General features: G+C 37.9%; 1 protein-coding gene across 2 annotated transcripts in view; it reads left to right on the forward strand.

Moving 5' to 3' along the window:
• The window catches only part of LOC126267180 (cholinesterase 1-like), a 156513-nt gene that overhangs the window by 38459 nt on the left and 94245 nt on the right, over positions 1-23809 (forward strand). For both annotated transcript variants that reach the window (XM_049972143.1, XM_049972142.1), the window contains exons 3-5: positions 998-1129; positions 4637-4799; positions 20481-20666. In XM_049972143.1, the coding sequence (XP_049828100.1) occupies positions 998-1129; positions 4637-4799; positions 20481-20666 (481 nt within the window). The remainder of the gene's footprint in view (positions 1-997; positions 1130-4636; positions 4800-20480; positions 20667-23809) is intronic.

Here is a 23809-nt window from a genome sequence, read left to right on the forward strand (position 1 = left end):
TATTGTGGAATAATTTTGTGCAGGTGTCTACTGAATTTAATACATTTTATATGTGTAGTAAGAGTGCTTTTAAATTGCAGCAATCACAAGGAAACATGAAAATACAATTAACATAAGCTGGAGAAAACAATTCATTGATAGATGCTAAGAGCAAGAGTCTCAGAAAGTAGTCAGTAATGGAAAAGTCTAAAATATATCTCTTAAAACCATAGAACATCTGTGACAATACCACAGAGTTGGCTCCTAGTGGCCAGTGCACAAACTTAGTTGACACGTAGGAAGCAACCTGCTGATTGTGCGATGACAGCTGAATGACTGCCAGTTGCCACAGCTCCATGTATGCATAAGTTATTAAGATCTTAAATAATTCTTTCATCAGTGTTCACAATTACCCATCTTTTCTTCACCATCAACCCCATATTACGTTTTGACTGTTTCTGCCTAAGACTTTACTTGGTAGCAGTTGTCTTAATTGTCTTCCATCATGGAAAGACTAAATCATGTATTTAAGCAATGGAAAATCTGGATGGAAAATGAGAATGACTATATGCAGAGATGTTGAGACCACCACCATCTACTCCAGCCTGGTCACAAACATCACCTATTCTATCAGAGGTAGGACTGTGTGTGTGTGTGTGTGTGTGTGTGTGTGTGTGTGTGTTTTCTAATTCCGATAAAGGCCTTTTTGGCCAAAAGTTTACTCATTTATCAGTCTTTTTGTTTTGCCTGTCTGTGACTCAACATGACCACTAGTAGTAATCTATCCTTTTCATAATAAATCATGTATTTGTCACTCTCATCACTGCAATGAAAATTCTGGACCTTGGATGTAGGCCTGCTTGAATTTGTGTGAATTTCTTGATACTAGCCAGATGAGAATAAAGACTCTTATTTACTTTGCTGCTTTATACAAGAATTCAGAGCTTGGAATGAATACTCTTGTAATGCATTAGTATGTAAATGACTGAAATCGTTTTCATTGTGTCAAAATTTTCAGGATCCAGTGCCTTTTGTTTTAAATGAAACAGTAGATGCTACTAAGATCTCTCCATTTTGCACACAAGAGCTAATTGCTGGAATAACATATGGACAAGAGGACTGTCTGTATCTCAATGTATATACTCAGAAGGTGAGTGCAAAACAGTACACATATAATACTCCAAATTAGTTTGAGCAGGCAAAGTTGAGGTGTTTTGTGGTAATTCGGACTGCAGCAACTGTTTCATAGGTAACTCCATTTAAAAAAAGTCGAAAGTATTCTCATAGTCAGGACTATTTTACCAGAAACATAACAACAGCAGAGAGAGAGAGAGAGAGAGAGAGAGAGAGAGATAGAGAGAGAGAGAGAGAGAGAGAGAGGCGGGGAGGAGGGAGGGAGGGGGGGGGGGTAGTGTAACAGAACTAAATGCATTTTTTAATATTTTTTTGTGGGATCTAAAATTTAAAAACCTCTCTCACACCGGCCTGATTTAGCTTCACTGATCAGGATAGTAAAAAACATGTGTATAGTAAGGGAATTTTCATTCTCAAAGCAAGCTTATCACATTCACACAATTCAATACTGTTCTATCCTGATTAAATTGAGCTTAACTTAAATTCCATAAGGCAGTGAAGCAATTTCGAAGTCTCGGTACGACGAAAATTGTCAGTCGATCTCCTAAAAACATTTGTAATAATTATTAACTTTCAGTGATCACATGGGGAAGACCAGAGATCCGCTGGTAAGACCGTGTTAGCCTATTTATTTGAAGGAATAAACTGGATATCTTGAGCATACAAAACGGCAGGTTCGTCCAGTGTAAATCAGACGTTCCCCACTGATCCTGTGCAACACAGCATAGTAAGTAGTTTAGTTCATGTATTAAATTCCTTCTCATATAGAATCTCATCAAGATGGCAACTAGCTCAACAATACATACATATACATCCTTCTTCTTTCACGGCTAATTGGCAAGATTTCCTTTATTCTTTTCCTAAGAGAAAACGTAGGTAGCAGAGAAGCTATTCCATGGAGTAAATGGATGCTCCAAGGAATAATAGGGCTTGAAACTACTTTGCATTGATAATCATCGTATATTAAAGTTTAGGAATCAGTAAGATAAGAAGAGATATTTCGAGATATGTACTGTGTTATATAATTCAGAACATTTCTGAAAATATCACAGAGAGACCACTGCAAGAGACATGACAATTTGATTACTGAATTAAGTATTCAACTCTGTGTTTATATCTTTTGTTCATTCATTCTGTTTAGTCTGCTCTCCCAAATCAACCAACCATTCATTCATTCATTCATTCATATCATGTGTTTTGTAAATCCCACTGTCCTACATAGCCTACAGGGATGTGGAATAAGCCATATTATAAATTAACAGACAGAAGCAGTAATTATGGGCTACTTTTGTGATGGATAATAACAACCAATTTGTGCTAATGTATTGCTCAATGCATCCTCCGTGTAGTGCGTCATGTTTTCTCGTGTCATTGACAGAGCACTAAAAATAATTTGCTAGTATAAGACCTTAATTGAAGCTAATATAGGAAATCTTAAAAAGAGAGCCTAGAAACCTAAATTCTTTGAAAAGCAAAAAAGTAAATAAGAATAATCAGAACAAGCTACTAATTATGTTTATATTCCGTCTTAACTAAATGCCTATTTCTGTAAACCCATAATGCAGGAGAGTCTTTAACAGTGTAGAATGAATTAAACACTAATAAGGAAAGCAGAAACTTCAGGGTAGTTTGTAAAGGATGATAACAACAAGTTATGGCTACTGGTAATCTGCTCACACTGAAAATTATGGTAGTTAAATCCAGATTACTCTATATAAATAATATGTAAATTAGGTGAAAAACAAGTCCTTTGAAAAAAGCCTGTGCTTCTCCTCGTATGCTGTTCAGTTGCTGTTTTATCTAATATATCATTAAAGCATTTATGTAACTTAACATAGAACACCATCAGCTGTATATATTCTGACAAATCCAAAACATGTTTGTTATGAACACTAGTGTAAGTGGAGTTACCAAACTTGAACCCCATACTCTGATAACTTGCAAAGGGACTGGTGAATAAGGCACTCTTTTACTTTATATTTGAAGACCTAGGGACTTAAATTTCCTACCTGATATCTACCAGTAACCTGTTGTACACTTCAGACCTCAACTAGTCTTCCAGATCTCTCATTCCTACAAGCAATTCCATATTCTTCCATAACCCTTTCTTCTACTCCCTTTCCTACAACCACATTCCAGACATCCATGACTATTAGATTTTCCTATCCATTTATGTAATGAATTACCTGTTTGATATCCTTGTGTAGTTTCTCTACCTCTTCATCCTCTGGTAGCAACTGTAGCATGTATTGAATTATTGTTATTGTTTTTTGGTTTCAATTCTGAAGAGAACAACCTTATCACTGAACTGTTCACAGTAACCCACTATCAGTCCTACCTTCCTATTCACAATGAATTCTACTCCATCATGTCCATATTGAGTGGAAGAATACAAAGTACACTAGTAATCTAATTTAGTAGTCAACATTATCAGAGAGGTTTCAAAAAGAAAAGCAGGTAGAACAGAGCTTTTTGGGTAGCCTATCCAGATGTTGGTACCACTTCTGGTTATTGTCCATATGGATGCTTAGGACCTTCATACACAGAGCCCTATCCAGTGCGTGCTCCTTGATCACTACTTCTGGTACCTGTAAGTCACTTTTATTTGCTGGAAAATGCATAATATATGTCTTTATAAAATTGAAAGTTAAGCTGTTTGGTACAAATCAGGTATAAGCCTGTTCCATTATTCAGTTTTTTGGACTATGTTTGTTGGTTGACTGTGGCTGGATTTTTCATAGCATTGTGGCAAATTGGGCCTTGTTCATTGACTTGAAATGTTTTGCCATGTTCATTCTTTGTGCAGCCACAGACATCCAGACGTACGTGTTATGCGCTAAACTCTCACCATGTACTGAATATGCAGCTAGTATTTTTGTTCACACAAAGGAAATGGAAGCACCATCTTAGCACCCCTTTTTTTACCTCTAGTTTTTAATTCAAATATTTGTTTCTCATCCTTTTAGTCAATATTTTACTCCTCAACATTTCTGGACTGAAGCTGACACAGTGGTTACCAATGTGCTATCTTTGACCTCCTACTCTCTCTGATGCACCCCTCCCAACTTCACCTTTGTCACAGCTTGCCCTTCTAACAGGTTGAACCCTCCCATCCAATGGTCTGAGTGAGCTGCTCCGTCATTTTAATGTTCCCACCCTATACTTCTCTTCCCCCCAAGCAAGGGTCTATTAGTTCCAAAAGTTCCTGTCACCAGCACTGAAATTTCACCTACTGAATATAAGTACTGACAAGAATATATAGAATAATATCATTATCATGCTGCATGCTTTCATTAATTTCGTGAACATGATGGTTCAGCTCTTCTAAAGCATACATCTTTATCTACGTACATAATCTGCAAACAATGTGAAATGTGTGATAGAGAATACTTACAATTGTACCATACGTTAGGGTTTCTCTCCATTCCAGATGCATATGGTGTTGTAGTTCAGTAATAATAATTTTATAACCTCAAAGAATAAAAGTGAGCATTATTTTGGACTGATTTTTTTCTCTTGATAGCTACCTAAAGAAACTGATAATATAGATGCCGCTGTTTTAGTTTGGATACATGGCGGAGCTTTCAAATCTGGTTCTGGAAATGATCTAATGTATGCACCAGACTACATTATGGAGGCAGATGATGTAATACTTGTGACAATCAACTACAGGTTGGCAGCAATTGGTGAGCTTTAGAGACGCAGTTAACATTAACTTCTTCTGTACTTTAAGGCATGTTATTCAGATTAGAGAAAAATACGTAGCTAAGATTGTTATTACTAGAATAATGCTTGTTACTGATTAAAAACTCTAGATGATTTGGCCACATATTCTATTTAATTGAACAGTATATAAGAAACTGAAGATTCATATACTATGTTTATTCATAAATGAGAAAGGAAAACATCAGTTTGATTTTTATATGTGCGTTATGTAAATACAAGTGTCAGAGCCTGATGCAGACTAATAGAAATGAATGTTACAGAAGGGGTGTCATCTTCTGGCAGCTTCTAAAACAGAACTAACTATAGAAAAGCTGTCAGATAACTACTTTTCTTTGATAGGCACTTTATGATAAAATGTTGGTATTAAGTCTCTGCAAATAATATCTCATTGCCATAAAATTTCATTAACAGTATTTTCAGCCTCCTGGAAAAAAACACCAGTGTGTTAACAAAATAAGTAATGTGTTATAGCATTCAGCTTTTTGTGTTCATTTATTTGTTGTGCTGTAATGTAATATCAGACTTTTGCTTTCAAGGTATATTTGCTTACTTGCTGTGTCATCTATTTGAAATTTTAGGTTTTCCTCTAGACTGTCTAATTTCCCCCCTTAAAACAATTAATTTCAGTCCAGGGGGTGGGGAAGATGTGGGGTTGGGGTGAGGGAGGGTTGGGGTGGGGAGTGGATGGGGTAAGGGCTATGGGGCTGTTGCCCCCCAGAACTACGTCTGTTTTTTTTTTTTTTTTTTTTTTTTTTTAAATACTGAAAAGAAAGAAAAATACTTTGCAACGTAGCTTTCAGACTTAACAATCTCAAAAATTTTCTCATTATTGTACCATATTTACCTGAACATAAGACAACCCTGATGAGTGTTTAACACATTCTGACTAATCAAAATTACAAACTTCTATTCATGTAAGGGATCTATCTAAAAAGTTAACATTACACCTCTTCTAAATTTATTCTATTTTTTATTGCATATATTTTGATAATACACGGAGAAATAAAATAAACAAAAAGAAATTGTTTACATTAATTTTTAACTCCACTGTCTTCTTTGTTTACTTAGCCTGTCATCTGTGGTACATGTATTTTCAGTCATCATAATCATCATGGGCATCATCCTTAAAAGGAAAACTGTGAATCTTATGTGTCCATTGTCACAAATATTTGGGTGTTTCTTCTGAATATGTTGTTATTTCTGAGGTTGTGGTTACTGTGGGATATGAGAACACAGCTGTTTTTCTCTGAACACATAGCTGATTTTGCTTGTATCCTGACATGAGAATGTTACAGTGACACTTGCTTCCAAACACATCATCTGCCCACTGTTCTCTCATTGGCTGTGTAGCTGACACAACCCCAGTTGTTCCTTTCATACCTTAGGGTGAGCATCGACAACACTGCTGCATAAAACATGTAAGTACACCATGGGTGCACATCTAGAATTACAGTGCTGCCTGCAAACATGTATGTTATTATTGAGTATTTGTTCAATTTTAAAGTCAGTTTGATTCTGAGTGCAAACAGATTCAGGCAAACTGCAGTTTAAACATGGTAAATGTTCATAAAAAGCCAGTGTACACAGAATACCTACCCATCGGTGGCTGCATGACGAAATTTCTTCCTGTTCAACACTCCCCTCCCTGAACTCATTGTAGTTTTCAACCCTGCTGGGTACTGTTCCCCTTCCAACTTTCTCTATTGCTGTGCTTGAGAAACAGTGAAACATAGATAGCACTATCTTCTAGGGTGCAGGTCATATGAACAACAGCAACTATTACAGAAATAAAAAATAGCAATCACTATGCAGTCCAATTCTTAAACTTTCACCCATCCTGCAATGTAGTGGCTTATGTTGGTACTATCTCCAGAATGGGTCTTTTTGCTGTATTTTGTTATCACAACAACAATCACAGTTTGTTTATTATAATTTTTTTCATTTGTTAAACATTCCATTCTGGGTTAATTTTTCATCTCGTTTCATCTGAAAGCCATAATCTTGTTCTAAATCTGATTAAAAAGCTGGTAACAATTTTCTCCAGTATTCTAATTCGTGCACAGAGACCAAATTTCTCATTTACATCACCTTGGTAAATCATTACTTTCTCATAACCAAATAAAATATTGACTTTGGTTCATAATCAAGTAATGTTTTTCGAAGGTCAAGATTTTTGCCTTTAAAGTTATCTTTACTTAAAAAGCAGTGTAAATGTATGTGCACAGTATCCATATATTTATGAGAACTTTTATTGCAGGCCTGTTCGGATACTAAAAAGTTTGCAAGTTGATTGAATTTAATGTTATTTCATCCTGTGTTTCTCAAAATTGTCAGTATTTAAGTAGATTATTAGATTGTTGTAGTGGCTAGTTCATACTTTCTCACACAGACTGTGTCCCTCTCACATGTCCCTTGCACTAACACCATAAGTCAAATATCATGCGATTGTTCAATGAAGGCTGATACTGTACAGAGCACTTCAGCGTGTAGAGAAATCTCAAAATATTCGAATGCAAGAATTGTTTGATATGCCCTACTCTTCGGGATTCTTGAAAAGAAACTTTTATGAAACCTTTGTAGCCAAGGCTTCATCTATAAATGAAGGAGAAGTCATATCTTAGTCTATTAAAAAATGTAAAAACATTGATCTCAGTAGCAGTAGTTTAATCTGTGAATATATATTTTTTGAATGACAAATTTGGGAAAAAGCCTTGTCTTATAATCAGGCAAATTTGGTAGTTGGTATTATAACAGATTAAGAAAACACCTTCATTTACTGTAGATAAATTGACAATACAAAATTCCTATTAGCTCAGCCCCCCCCCCCCCCCCCAAAGCCAAAGTCCTGTGTTCACCTCAGGGGAACTTACCTTAGTTCTCTGGAAAAAAAGAAAAAAAAAGTTGAGTGTTGGGATGTAGTTGGCCAGATATCTTCAATTGCTTCAGATCATATATCAGTCAGTTCCTCAAAGGACATGAATGTCTGTTGCCATTAACAGTAGAGAGTTGCTTACCATATGGGGTAAGGAAACGATTCCTCCCATTTCTCATAGCATTTGTTTATCTAAGATTGGACTGGAGTCCTGTTTGTTAGAAACAAAGTGTTTAGTTCCCAAACAAGTTATCCCAGTTATGCATTTACCACAAGTCACATCCAGATTGTTGAAATACTTTTAGACACTTCCTTGCATTGTTGAAAAAACGTCCCAGTTCCACTTATATCACTCACAGAGGGTCATATAGGTTGTTATTAGGCACTGTAACTGAACATTGATTTTTCACTGACCTATTATTTTGTCCACATCTCATTTCTCCTACCTTGTGATATGGAATCCCAAGCTTTTTATTTCATTATTGGATTTCTCTCCTGCAATTTTTTTATTAAAAATTTATTAAAAATTTAAATTTATTAAAATTTATTAAATATTTATTAAAAATTTATAAAAATTTATTAAAAATTTTGGTTTTTAGAATTTGTTTTTAATGTAGTTTCAACAAGTCTTCTCTTTGATGTACAACAATTTTTTTGCAGGTGATAATCTTCATTTTTCTCTATTTATGTTTAGATTCAAGAATGTCTGTCTTAAGTTAAAACTGTCTGTTCACATAAACTCTAGGTTGTGTAACTCATTAAAAATATGAAAGTAATGGAGCAAATGGAACTACTTGAGAATTAAGGGAGCCACTTCTTCAGTGTAGCACTTAAATTACATATTTCTTTGTACAAGTATCTTCTACCACTTGTTAGGAAAAGTTTGATTTCCTTATGTGATTATGCATAATTGTGGAAATTAATTTCATTGAGAGAAAGCAACAGGTAATATTAAAGTAATTTGTTTCCAGAATTAATATGCATGAATGAAATTTCCACTCTGCAGCAGAGTGTGCACTGATATGAAATTTCCTGGCAGGTTAAAACTGTGTGACAGACTGAGACTCAAGCTCAGGACCTTTGCCTTTTGTGGGCAGGTGCTCTGCTGACTGAGTTACCCAAGAATGACTCATGACCCACCCGCACAGATTTACTTCCACCAGTAACTCATCTCTTAGTTTCCAAACTTCACAGAAGTACTCTTGTGAATCTTGCAGAACTAGCATTCCTGAAAGAAAGAACTTTGCAGAAACATGGCTTAGTCATAGCCTGAGGCTGAAATGAATTATAGAAACATCCCCCATTAGTCCAGTGAAACTGTCAGAAAAAAAAGCGTGCACCTTGCAAAAGGTGGTGTAGAAGAGTTTATTTTTTCAACTCGTTCATATTGTTGGAAAGGTTAGAAAACCAAGCTTTGCCAACAAAATTTCTCATGGGAAAACTTTCTCCAGTCAAAAAACTTCGAAAATTTCGGACTTTTTTCAGTTTTTCCAAATTTTTTCACTGTTTCATTTGCTCCTATCGGTTTGATGTCTATTTTCTTTTTTAAAGAGCACAAAATTCTCTACAAATTTGGTTCTTACCATTTTTTCTACTCCTAGTATCTAAGGCGTTACAGTGTGTCAAAAAGTACCAATTTTTCAAATTTCAAGCAAAGACTAGTTGGTGACAATTTCCACGATGTAAAATTCTGTAGAAAAGATAAAGTAGTGACTCTCCTTTCTGCATTCAATTCTGTAAAAGCTGGGAGCACTAAAATTACTCCTGTTGAACCTTTCACTCTTTTCCAAAGGATTTGTTTAATGAAACAAAGTGAAAAAGAGTTAAAGGCCTTTCTGAAATATGAACTTGCTCTTAACCCAATGACCCTATTCTCAGAAAATGGCACGCAAAAAGGAACAAAATCTTCGTTCTACAATGCCTTTGTTCCAGTGGAAGATGTGAAGTCAGGTGGACCGAGTAAATTTTTTGTCATTGATGGAGGGTACCTTATCCACAAAGTGCCTTGGACTCGAAATGTTTGCTTCAAGTCAATAGCCCAAAGGTATGTTTCTTACCTGCAACATCATTTTGGATCTCAATTTTCTATTGAATTTGATGGGTGTCCATGTGAGGGAGACAAATGTAGCACAAAGAGTGCTGAGAGGATGCGTAGGTCCAACACACATTCTTCGGTTGACGTTGTGGTTGAATCAGAGATGGTGAACCAAGTACCTGAGGACAAGTTCTTGTACAACAAACGAAACAAGATGCCTTTGATCACACTTCCTAAAATGGAATTTCTGGAGTGTAGCACTGAAGTGCACCAGGCACAAGAAGATGCTGACGTTATAAGTGTAACATCTGCCATTTCAAGAACCAAAGAGTTTGGAAGTGTTGTCATTGCAGGAGAAGATGTTGATGTGCTTGTGCTCATGACCGGTTTGGGGCAAGGGATTGAAAACTTATTTTTCTTAAAGGCAGGAAGAGAAAATGCAGAAGACAAGTGGATTTCCACTGCATCTCACAAGTTTGACAGTGTATATATTCTGTTCACTCACACCTTTAGCAGATGTGATACAACATCTGCATTTTTTGGTCAAGGAAAAATTAAATGTTGCAATATTGTTGCGAAAAATGAACACCTGACTTCAGCGCTTTCCACGTTCAATAAACCACATGCTACCCGTGAAGAAATAATAACTGCAAGAGAACAGGTTACTATCGCATTGTATAGTGGAGGTGTCAGCAGTTTCCACACACTAGGCCATTTGCGGTACCAGATATTCGCCAAGTCTGCCACAAGAAGCAAACTGAATCTTGCACGGTTGCCACCTACACAAGATGCTGCACAACATCATTCGTTGCGGACTTACCAACAAGTCCAAAGTTGGATGGGAAACTGGAAACCTCGTGAGAAATGGGTCTGAAATCACAGTGACCATGGTCCAATACCCATTATAATGAGTCAAGATCCAGCACCTGAAGCACTTCTTCACATTGTCTCATGCTTATGCAAGCTGAACTGTGGCAGAGCGTGCTCCTGCAGAAAAGTGGGTTTGAAATGTTCTTCAATTTGCAAGAAATGTATTGAGGTCAACTGTGAAAATGTGCCAAAATTTTTATATGAAGACAGTGAAGAAGATTTTATGGAGGATGTTGAGGAAACCGCTGACGAAACCAATGAACTTGCTGAGGCTGACTCGCTGTTTAAAGAAGAGGTCAATCTGGGATCAACTCTATGTACAGAACCTGAATCCGTAACTCAAGGTATTTCTGGTGACACTGAGGAACCTGGCCCATCAAAATGTTGGAAGTGATGCTCATATCTGTCTCAAGTGCGCTAATGTGTGATATTACAAGTATTACACACCCATAACTGACAACATTTTTTAGTAACTGACAATGCATTTTAATTGTAATAAAGCCACTTATTTTTAATGTCAACTGTGTGGCTTTTATACAGAAGAATAATTACCTACCTAATTAGGTTGCCTATCGCAGGTAATAATAGTTCAGTTTCCTGAGACAACTTATTTTGTGTGTGTATGTGTGTGTGTGTGTGTGTGTGTGTGTGTGCATGTGTGTGTGTGTGTGTGTGTGTGTGTGTGTCTATATCTCTTAATGATGTATTTTATATTTATAGTTTTATAAATACCAGGGATGAGGTGGCCCATAGTGAACTTCAGGTAGTGATGTAAGAATCACAATAGTTGGATGCCCAGCAATCCTCATGTTGCATACAGAGAAATTGAATACCTGAAGGTGAGGTGGTAAATACCAACTTATAACATGATGTATAATGTATTTATACTACACAAACAGAAACTGAAAAAATAGTGTTAAAAAATAAGGTATCTTGCCACTATGCTCAAAATTTGCAAAATTGGTATTTTTTGAGGCGCTGTAGTGCCTTAGATATTGGGAGTAAAAAAAAAAAAAATGGCACGAATAAAATTTGTAGAGAATTTTGTGCTCTTTAAAAAATAAAATAGATGTTAAAGCGATAGGAGCAAACGAAACTGAGATATTTTGAAAAAAACTGAAAAAAGTCCGAAATTTTCGAAGTTTTTTGACTGCAGAAAGTTTTCCAAGCGAAATTTTGTTGGCAAATCTTTCTAACCATATGAACAAGTTGAAAAAATAAACTCTTCTACCCCACCTTTTGCAAGGTTGTTGTTGTTGTTGTGGTCTTCAGTCCTGAGACTGGTTTGCTGCAGCTCTCCATGCTACTCTATCCTGTGCAAGCTGCCTCATCTCTCAGTACCTACTGCAGCCTACATCCTTCTGAATCTGCTTAGTGTATTCATCTCTTGGTCTCCCTCTACGATTTTTACCCTCCACGCTGCCCTCCAATACTAACTTGGTGATCCCTTGATGTCTCAGAACATGTCCTACCAACCAATCCCTTCTTCTAGTCAAGTTGTGCCACAAGCTCCTTTTCTCCCCAATTTTATTCAATACCTCCTCATTAGTTATGTGATCAACCCATCTAATCTTCAGCATTCTTCTGTAGCACCACATTTCGAAAGCTTCTATTCTCTTCTTGTCCAAACTGTTTATCGTCCATGTTTTTCTTCCATACATGGCTACACTCCATACAAATACTTTCAGAAACGACTTCCTGACACTTAAATCAATACTCGATGCTAACAAATTTCTCTTCTCAAGAAACACTTTCCTTGCCATTGCCAGTCTACATTTTATATCCTCTCTAGTTCGACCATCATCAGTTATTTTGCTCCCCAAATAGCAACACTCCTTTACTACTTTAAGTATCTCATTTCCTAATCTAATTCCCTCAGCATCACCTGACTAAATCCAACTACATTCCATTATCCTCGTTTTGGTTTTGTTGATGTTCATCTTATATCCTCCTTTCAAGACACTGTCCATTCCGTTCAACCGCTCTTCCAAGTCCTTTGCTGTCTCTGACAGAATTACAATGTCATCGGCGAACCTCAAAGTTTTTATTTCTTCTCCATAGATTTTAATACCTACTCCGAACTTTTCTTTTGTTTCCTTCATTGCTTGCTCAATATACAGATTGGATAACATCGGGTATAGGCTACAACCCTGTCTCACTCCCTTCCCAACCACTGCTTTCCTTTCATACCCCTCGACTCTTATAACTGCCATCTGCTTTCTTTACAAATTGTAAATAGCCTTTTGCTCTCTGTATTTTATCCCTGCCATCTTCAGAATTTGAAAGAGAGCATTCCAATCAACATTGTCAAAAGCTTTCTCTAAGTCTACAAATACTAGAAACATATTTTTGCCTTTCCTTAATCTTTCTTCTAAGATAATCCGTAGGGTCAGTATTGCCTCACGTGTTCCAACATTTCTACTGAATCCAAACTGATCTTCCCCGAGGTCGGCTTCCACCAGTTTTTCCATTCATCTGTAAAGAATTCGCATTAGTATTTTGCAGATGTGACTTATTAAACTGATAGTTCAGTAATTTTCACATCTGTCAACACCTGCTTTCTTTGGGATTGGAATTACTATATTCTTCTTGAAGTCTGAGGGTATTTCGCCTGTCTCATACATTTTGCTCACCTGATGGTAGAGTTTTGTCAGGACTGGCTCTCCCAAGGTTGTCAGTAGTTCTAATGGAATGTTGTCTACTCCGGGGGCCTTGTTTCAACTCAGGTGTTTCAGTGCTCTGTCAAACTCTTGACGCAATATCATATCTCCCATTTTATCTTCATCTTCATCCTCTTCCATTTCCATAATATTGTCCTCAAGTACATCGCCCTTGTATAGGCCCTCTATATACTCCTTCTACCTTTCTGCTTTCCCTTCTTTGCTTAGAACTGGGATTCCATCAAAGCTCTTGATATTCATGAAAGTGGTTCTCCTTTCTCCAAAGGTCTCTTTAATTATCCTATAGGCAGTATCTATCTTACCCCTAGTGAGATAAGCCTCTACATCCTTACATTTGTCCTCTAGCCATCCCTCCTTAGCCATTTTGCACTTCCTGTCAATATCATTTTTGAGACGTTTGTATTCCTTTTTGCCTGCTTCATTTACTGCATTTTTATATTTTCTCCTTTCATCAATTAAATTCAATATTTCTTCTGTTACCCAAGGGTTTCTACTATCCCTCGTCTTTTTACCCATTTGATCCTCTGCTGCCTTCACTATTTCATCCCTCAAAACTACCCATTCTTCTTCTACTGTATTTCTTTCCCCCATTCCTGTCACTTGTTCCCTTATGCTCTCCCTGAAACTCTGTACAACCTCTGGTTCTTTCAGTTTATGCAGGTCCCATCTCCTTAAATTCCCACCTATTTGCAGTTTCTTCAGTTTTAATCTACAGTTCATAACCAATAGATTGTGGTCAGAGTCCACATCTGCCCCTGGAAATGTCTTACAATTTAAAACCTGATTCCTAAATGTCTGTCTTACCATTATATAATCTATCTGATACCTTTTAGTATCTCCAGGGTTCTTCCATGTATACAACCTTCTTTCATGATTCTTGAACCAAGTGTTAGCTATGATTAAGTTATGCTCTGCCCAAAATTCTACCAGACGGCTTCCTCTTTCATTTCTTAGCCGCAATCCATATTCACCTACTATGTTTCCTTCTATCCCTTTTCCTACTGACCAATTCCAATCACTCATGACTATTAAATTTTCATCTCCCTTCACTAGCTGAATAATTTCTTTTATCTCATCATATATTTCATCAATTTCTTCGTCATTTGCAGAGCTAGTTGGCATATAAACTTGAACTACTGTAGTAGGCATGGGCTTTGTGTCTATCTTGGCCACAATAATGCATTCACTATGCTGTTTGTAGTAGCTTACGCGCACTCCTATTTTTTATTAATTATTAAACCTACACCTGCATTACCCCTATTTTCTTTTGTATTTATAACCCTGTATTCACCTGACCAAAAGTCTTGTTCCTCCTGCCACCGAACTTCACTGATTCCCACTATATCTAACTTTAACCTATCCATTTCCCTTTTTAAATGTTCTAACCTACCTGCCTGATTAAGGGATCTGACATTCCATGCTCCGCCCCGTGGAACGCCAGTTTTCTTTCTCCTGATAACAACGTCCTCTTCAGTAGTCCCCGCTCGGAGATCCGAATGGGGGACTATTTGACCTCTGGAATATTTGACCCAAGAGGACGCCATCATCATTAAATCATACAGTAAAGCTGCATGCCCTCGGGAAAAATTATGGCTGTAGTTTCCCCTTGCTTTCAGCTGTTTGCAGTATCAGAACAGCAAGACCATTTTGGTTAATGTTACAAGGCCAGATCAGTCAATCATCCAGACTGCTGTCCCTGCAACTACTGAAAAGGCTGCTGCCCCTCTTCAGGAACCACTCGTTTGTCTGGCCTCTCAACAGATACCCCTCCATTGTGATTGCACCTATGGTACGGCTATCTGTATCGTTGAGGCACGCAAGCCTCCCCACCAACGGCAAGGTCCATGGTTCATGGGGGGAGGGGGGGGTTTGCATGGTATATCTACTATTTGACTGGACTGCATGCTGTGGCTGAGCCATTTCTCTGCAATATTCTTTCTTCCGCATCTGCTAGTACTGCTAGTTTCACAAGAGAACTTCTGTGAAGGTTGGAAAGTATGACTGAGGCACTCACAGAAATAAAGCTGCGAGGGCAGGTCGTGAGTCATGATTTTGTAGCTGCATTGGTAGAGCTTTTGCTCACAAAAGGCAAAGGACCCAAGTTTGAATCTTGGTCCAGCACACAGTTTTAATCTGCCAAGGAGTTTCATTAATATTCTGTTTTGGATCATGTGCTCTGTAAATGTTTTTCATCACCCTCTCCCCTCTCCTTCCATTAAATTCTTTTCAAGTAATCTTACTGAACCATTATTTGTGACTGTGTGAGGCAGTGGTTTTTGTGTGTGTGTGTGTGTGTGTGTGTGTGTGTGTGTGTGTGTGTAATTTAAACTTAGATGTGGCCTGGTACTACTCTCTTGGCTGTTATTGTTGGATTTTAGTAATAGAACTGCTTCTTCTCCTTCAAGTATGACATTGTAGGCAGTTGTACCATTTAGTGAGGCTTTTGTAATTCAGTTATCAAAGTTTTTTAAACTTGAGCTGCATATGAAACCAGTGGGGACTCTCCCCAACTTATTTGATAATTCGTGATCTGGTTTGGAACAGTACACGCTATCACAGAGCATCAGATTGAAGCAAGTCCTGTTTATTCTGTATCAGAATTCCTCCAGTAACAACTGGAGTCCAGAATGTAAACACAAGAAACTGATACATTGGCACGCACTTCACTGATCAAACTACAACTTACTCAGACTGGACCTGGGCTGGCTAATATGCAGAAGTCTGGCATGGCCTCATCAGAAGATGCTTGTGATTACAAGCACAATCTGGGCAGTGTTGCCTCAGTGGTTGACATGAGCTGGTGTGTTGGCCAGCCTCGATGTAGGATTAGGCTGTTTTCCACATCCCACTAGGTGAAAGTGAGGCTGAACCCATGTCATACCTCAGATACGTGCTGTGCAAACATTTAGAAAAAGTTCTCACGCTTCCACATGGAATTTACTTTAGATGCAGACAGATAGAGTACATTGATTCTTACATTGGCATTTCAACAGGAGAAGCAATCAGACAATCCCTACGCAACAGTGCATCTGGACCACAGTGACTGACTGGTATGGTAAGCAATAGCTTTACAGGAGTGTGTGGCAGGTCCTGTCTAAGACTTACTTGCACATTAGCAGTATAGTCAGCCTCTGTACTTTCTCAACCTGTAACTTACCTGCTCTTACCTGCAGTGCATACAGTCATGCATTATTTGCTACCCTGTGAATTCTGTCTCTGTACAAAGGCATAAAACTAACATTTGGAAATAAAGGTTTGCCACTACTAAGGAAAATACTAAAGTTCTGGTACAAATCAAGTACTTGGTGGCTATAATTAAACTTCTCCTATTTAACACATTATAACACAGAAACTAATTACCACACATGTACTAAACTTGGTAGCATTAATACCCAGAGTATGGTGTGCATGGTTTCCATGCGTCACAGTGCCATCGTCCAGATCCAACTACGGCCACTAAGTGCTGTGATCAGTCATCGTAATTCATAGTCTCACAAACCTGACCAGTTGTAGTGCACTTGTTGATGTGTCAATGTGACCTTGAACAAAAGGAGCAGGGTATTGTTGGTGACACTCTATTATAAAAACAACAGTAATTTTGCAGCTGCACTTCAAGAATAATGCCATGTGAAAGGATTACAGAAGGGTCCTCTTTCTCCACCTGCTGTATGGAGCATGATGAAGTAGTTCAGATCAACTGGAGAACTGGGTGTTGCTCTGGGGAAGAGGCTGACGACAAGTTGCACCAAGGTGGTTGATGAAATCGCTGTTGTTATGATAGACAATGCTGCATGCAATTCCTGATCATCAGGCTATGTGCGTGCTGTTTTTATGACAGTTGAACATCCTGTGGTCCACTGTAAGGAAGGTGCTATCAACCATTCTCAAGTGGTATCCGTACAAGATCCATATCATACAGCAGCTTGCACTGCAGGCTGCACAACGACATGTTGACTTCACTCTCCACTTTCTCACAAGGACTGAAGTTGATGAGGTCTGGCCCTGGACCATCCTGTGTGACAGATGAAGCTCATTGTTCTCCGACAGGCAAGGTGAACACACAGATTTGCTGAGTGTGAGGATCTTCACCTCCAGTCACTGGGCATGAAGTTCCTCTGTTTGGTGAGTGTGTCACCATATGATGTGGCTTCATGGCTATGTTCATCATACGCTCATTCTTTTGTGAACAGTTTGGCACTCAAGGACAAAAGATGTGCAGTGTGACTGGCCAGTGTTAGTGTGATATGCTTCACCAGCATGTCATACCAGCCCTACAGGAGACAGATTTCACCTGCTGATCATTTCCAAGTGCTTGGCCAGCACGATCACTTGATCCTGCACTTTCAGACTCTTTTGAAGACTGGTGGGTACTATATTGAGCCACTTTTGTAGCAGTAATGGTACTGGTATGTAATAATATGATGTACCATAGCAACACATTAAAAGTGTTTCAATTGATTTGATTCTGTATTTTCTCTTCCTCATGTCCTTGACATTAAGGCAACTAAGTTTGGTCCTTGTACTGTAATTGTTTTCTGTGTTGTAACATGTTAAATAGGGAAAGTTTAATTATAACCACATGGTATATTTTAAGGAATGTTGGTCTCTACCAAATCTTCTTACAAAGTTTTCCAAACACCACTGCTTCCATACTGTGTGACTCAGAATCCACTATGATGGTGGGTGTGTGGTTATGCCCCTCCATGTGATGCTTTGCCACAGGTGCAACCTCCCATCTGGTTCACACAAGTTGGTGAATCCCAATTACTTTTTGCCATACAGGTCTTTCCTACACAATGCCATGACCTTTCCCAAAGGGACAACACAGAACTACACAGTTTCACTCCACTAAAGCCCCACAATTCAAATTATTAGTGATTGTAACCAACATGTTATCGCCAACTGCTGCTTGAACACAGAAGAGATGTACACCATTAGCAGCAGGCACAGCAGCTGCATTGTCAGGTCTGATAGCGTCCATGTTATTGTGCAGAATAAGCTTTGCAAAGTGAACTATGTTTGTCTATGATGGTCATTGTCACAATCCAAATCAAACTTTAATTCAAAGTTGTAAAACTGCTCAGCCTAGCACAAGTTACTTCACACATTCTTGATTCTGTCTGAGTAAAATGCAAAGCTTATTTATGAGATTTGAACTAGTGAATGATGCCCATCCTTCCCATTAGCTGCCAGAGCTCCAAGCCCTAACAATGGCATTCCTGCTGCTCTTCCATCTCTGCTGTGACATGAGCCACCATATTTACTGTGAAATTGAATGCTTAACTCATTCTTACTGACTTTCTAGCCCTCAAACTGCAGAATTATGACACAATGTAATCTTTGCTGCTTCGTCCTGCTTTACCTTAATTTTTAGCAATAGAAATATGTTTGCTTTGCTAGAGCACACTGGTAGGAGCAGTCTACCTTTCCTATTGTGAAAGGGCATCCACTTACAGATACTGCATTTTAGTTTTTGCCCAGCTCTTGTGTGGTTGTCTTACTCTATCTCCTTGATTGTGCAACTCACTGCGCCCCAGTACTGACACCCAACTTAGTTCCCTCCAAAATCATTCGGCACTGCCACCCACGCAGTCCATACTATCTCGCCTCATGCCTTACATCAAACTAAATTCTGATTTTCCTCTCTTAATTAAAATCAGTATACCTTCTGTTTCATTCCTCATACAGCAACCCCATTTGCATCTCCAATGAGTGACTGCTGTTATTTACATATGTTAGAGATTAAAAGTAGTACTAAGCTAGAGTGTGGGAATTTGTGCTTACCATAATATCACATCTCAATCAGTTGATGTCATTACACACAGATACTTGAATTTTTTTTATCCAAACAGGGTTGTGAGAGCTTATTATTTCATGGCCTTCTAATGCTGTTGTATATGCTCTTTTGTGGAAGAAAAAAGATGTACCTAGAAAACATAGGTGCCTGTAGTAACTGTTAAAACTAAAGTTCCTATTGTGCTATTATTCTATTGAGTTGTCCTCAACAGGCATGTGCTTCCCACTGTAGTCTGTCCAAAAAGATAAAGCCACAGGGCCTCTCTATTGCAGTCAGGCATGCTGAACTTTGTGCCATGTAGGTGAACCTTGAGAAATACGGTATCTCACGTTAAAATCTGTAAAGTCTGGAAGGTAGGAGACGAGGTACTGGCAGAAGTAAAGCTGTGAGGACAGGGTGTGAGTCGAAAGGCAAAGGTGCTGAGTTCGAGTCTCGGTCCGGCACACAGTTTCAATCTGCCAGGAAGTTTCATATCAGTGCACACTCCGTTGCAGAGTGAAAATCTCATTCTGGAAACATCACCCAGGCTGTGGCTAAGCTATATCTCTGCGATATCCTTTCTTTCAGGAGTGCTAGTTCTGCAAGGTTTTCAGGAGAGCTTTTGAAAGTTTGGAAGGTAGGAGATGAGGTACTGGCAGAAGTAAAGCTGTGAGGACGGGGCGTGAGTCATGTATGAGTAGCTCAGATGGTAGAGCACTTGCCTGCGAAAGGCAAAGGTCCCAAGTTCGAGTCTCAGTCCGGCACACAGTTTTAATCTGCCAGGAAGTTTCAAAATGAAGTGTACTCCTCAATTGCACCAATGTGTGAAGAAGTCTCATATTTAGACATTTGACAGATGGCAAAATCCATGACGGATCATATCAACGAAACAGCGATATTCTCTCAGTGCTACTGTAGAAAACACCCCTTCCCTCTGCGTCACCGTTACACTCTCCTGTACCACCTCTCAATAAACAAATCTTGGTTGTAACATCTTGATATAATTATCCTTAATACCTATTTAATGCATTCCTTAACCAGTTATAAATAGAAATATACCTTCAATTTCAAGGATGTACACCATTCGAGGGTTTTCAGACATGCCTTACAATTAAATCGTCCTGACAGGTTAAACACAGAAGTGAAACTGTAAGGGCTCGTTGAGAATTGTTTATGTGTAGCTTAGTCACTGAGAGCATTGTCCAAATGAGTCTCAGTCTGGCATGCAGATTTAATCTCCCAGGAAGATTCAAAACAGATTCATTCTGGATGCCTTACCATATTACTTTCTATCAATATGCTGTTTCTTTTCATTGCAAAAGATATTATTACTTAAGGAATTATTAGAAGACAGCTTCTTTCACTGACTGGAAAATATGAGATAATGAAACATATCTCTAATTTCAGGTTACCTAAGCACACAGGACAGTATAATTCCCGGCAACAGAGGTTTTAAAGACCAGGTTTTGGCTCTACAATGGGTGAAGGAGAATATAGCTGCCTTTGGTGGCAATCCTGAACGAGTTACATTATTTGGAGAAAGTGCAGGAAGCACATCGATTACATATCATCTCATGTCTCCCAAATCATCTGGTAATTGATTTCACTTATAATAATGTACTATACTTGTGTCAGAGTGTTTTTAGGAGTTTTTCATGCAAATGTTGCTGTAGCCTGGTAATGATTTAGTGGTACAGCTTTAGTGGTATACTTCCTATAATTCAAATAATTATAGAAAGCAGTGACTAATAAACAATGTAGTGCAAATCCCCACATATTATACAAATAAGAATTTAAAATAAGAAGATAGAACATACAAACTGAAATGTATGGAAATCATTTACTACTCTCATTACTATACACATGAATCTCTGGATCTAGATTTCTCAGTCACTGTTTTCCTTACTCCGTTGATTGTAGCCCTTGCAAGGTCTTTGCTGTGCTGAGATGATATAGTTACAGCAAGGTTTGTTCATTTGTTCATTTGATATCAAAGTACTCATCTTTACACACACACACACACACACACACACACACACACACACACACACACACGCTGCAGAGTTGCATGCCTTGGTGGAGTGCACTGTACTGGTGGTGCATCTTGCCTCAACGGTTAGAAAATGCAGTCATCAGGCTGCATAGTGGCATTAAAGTTGATAATATGATCCCCTGCCTCCCATTCTAAGAGTTAACACTTAAAAACTCATGTAAATCTTGACCACAGTGTTGATTAAGTATCTCTGCAACAAAAAAGTGCACAGTTTTACAAACATTAAATTTAAGATCAAAATTATATACTGTTATCTGTGTGTCCAGTATATCAGATAGTTTATAATGCCCTTAGAAAAAAATTACAATGTTAGCCAGAATATACTTCATAGCTAAACAAATCATAGTATCAACCATATTAAGCAGCTAATTCACTGCTAACGAGTGGCCATTGTAATAAAATTTACATAAATGGTTTGCAAAAGTGATTAGTCAGACAAAAAATGTCAGAAAGGCTAGAAGAATTACTACATTCACATGAGAAATGACCCTAGAATTAATGGGTTGACAATTAACGTATGAATTCCTATATTGCACATTGTTCCCAAAACATTTTGTCTGTTTGACAACACATGGGTTCTTTTCATCCTGGTGTTGAGTGACCTGCCCTTCTCTTCAAAATTTCCCTAAACTACCCTTTTTTACCCTGGTAATTCTAGGGTAAGTAGTTGTAGTTTTAGATGTGTTTATCATCAGTACTAAAAATTTTACCTCCTGGAGGTAAGTATGGCCAGCTATTCTGTACCATAATTCTATAGTTTTATCAAATAAATATTGACTAGTTTATTATGAGCTTGATTTTTTATTCTGTTTCTTTTAGGAATTCATTCAGATTAAACTGTTCATTACATTCGCCAAATCTGACTACTTGTCAACCCACAATTTCTCCGGCTTAACATAATAGGCTCTACAAAGTGTCTCTAGTTCTTTCATAACACATTCTACTGGGCAGAAACCTGATCTGCAATTTGAAATGAGAATTTGCCTCATTTTTTAAATTTCTAACAGCAGTTTGAAAAGTATTGAGGTTCATTGACAATATAAGTACATTTGGGTTTAATAATATCTTTGAAATAATGTGACTAATTTCTTCACTGTAATACAGGTACTGGCTTCTATTGCTGGGCCCAGGAATACAAATCTCAATAACAAATTTATTACGACCAGAAATGGTGCAAAATTCCCTTTCAAACTTGGCAGTGGCCTACAAAAACAAATGTCAGCTATCTCCTGATATAGTTGCGATGATAGTGTGTACAGAACCCTAATGATAATTCATGAAACATATTTGTAGTTACAAATATGGGCAACCATGAGCTGTAGATTAGAATGACAACAGCACAAATTTTTGCTGGACTGGGGCTAAATCCTGGATTTCTCACTTATTATGAGTGGAAGGAACTTTACATAATACTTCTGATCAACAGCAGCACTGCAATGTTGTATTTATGCTAGTGGGCCATAACTTTCTTTTTTTGACATAAATCAGAGATGGCCGTACAGAATGTTCAGTATTTCTTCAACTTCTCAAGTTACACTTTTATACCCGAAATGTAGCTGAAATTGATAAGCTGAATGATTTTTTTGTCCAGCATTGGACATTGAAATGTGTAGCTTCAAGTGTCTTGAATACTTACACTGGGCGGTCAGAAACAGTCTAAAAAATTGTAAGTATGTTGCAGGGGAGGTTGAGGTGAGAAATGTTTGTTAAGAAAAAAAATTGATACATTGTACTATTTTTGTGTTATTCAACATTGAAGTTAACCAATCAGGTCATCATGCATGCATATTCAAGCAGCCTGTCAGGGTCAATGTTGCCAAACATTTACTTCATTCGGTTTCCTGAAACTGAATGAACAGCTTTTTTTATGTAGCTTAAATTTAACAAGTGGTAACCACAGGCATCTGTGCATTACCAGTTATCTGTGCTACTCCATATGCATGCAATTTAATTAGAAGCTGTCTATAACTGGAAAGATTAGAAACCTGTTTAATGTGAACATTAGTTAACCTGAATTTATTTTTGGGGGTGCAAATGTTTGGATAAATTGTAGAAGAAATGGCTGCTTTGTTATTCAGTATCAGGGGATATCTAGTATACTGCTTGATGTCTACTGGCAACTTACTGTAGAATTTTGTACTTCTATGTACAACTCTATTCTATGCCCTGGACTAGGACACACAGAATATGTACGAGATTTATGTTTAATTCTACGATTGTGTTGTGAACTGCTGAGTTCATCCTAATTTCACTCTTCTTATTAACCACAAATACTCTGAGTGAGTGTATATGCAAACTCAGAGTGAGTATATATGCAAATGATGATAGGCGTATATTCTTGATGTCAGTCTGTTGTACAATTATGGAACATGTTTTATGCTCAAGAATTATGACTTTTAGGGGAATGGATGTCACCTCTATAAAAACTGAAATAGATTCTGCAAACAAGATATCTTGCAAAACTTAGCTCACTCTGTCCCTCCATGAGATTTATAGCACTGCGTGTAATGGTGCTGAGGTTGGTGCTGTATTCATTGACTTCAGGAAGACATTTCACACTGTCCTGAAGTGCTGTTTAGTGAGAAAAATATGAGCTTACCAACAATCACACCAGATCTGCAACTGGATTCAAGACTTCCTTGCAGAACTCAACACATCACTCTGAACAGAATAAAATTAACAA

Source organism: Schistocerca gregaria, chromosome 4, assembly GCF_023897955.1.
Source record: "Schistocerca gregaria isolate iqSchGreg1 chromosome 4, iqSchGreg1.2, whole genome shotgun sequence".
Classification (NCBI taxonomy): Eukaryota; Metazoa; Arthropoda; class Insecta; order Orthoptera; family Acrididae; genus Schistocerca; species Schistocerca gregaria.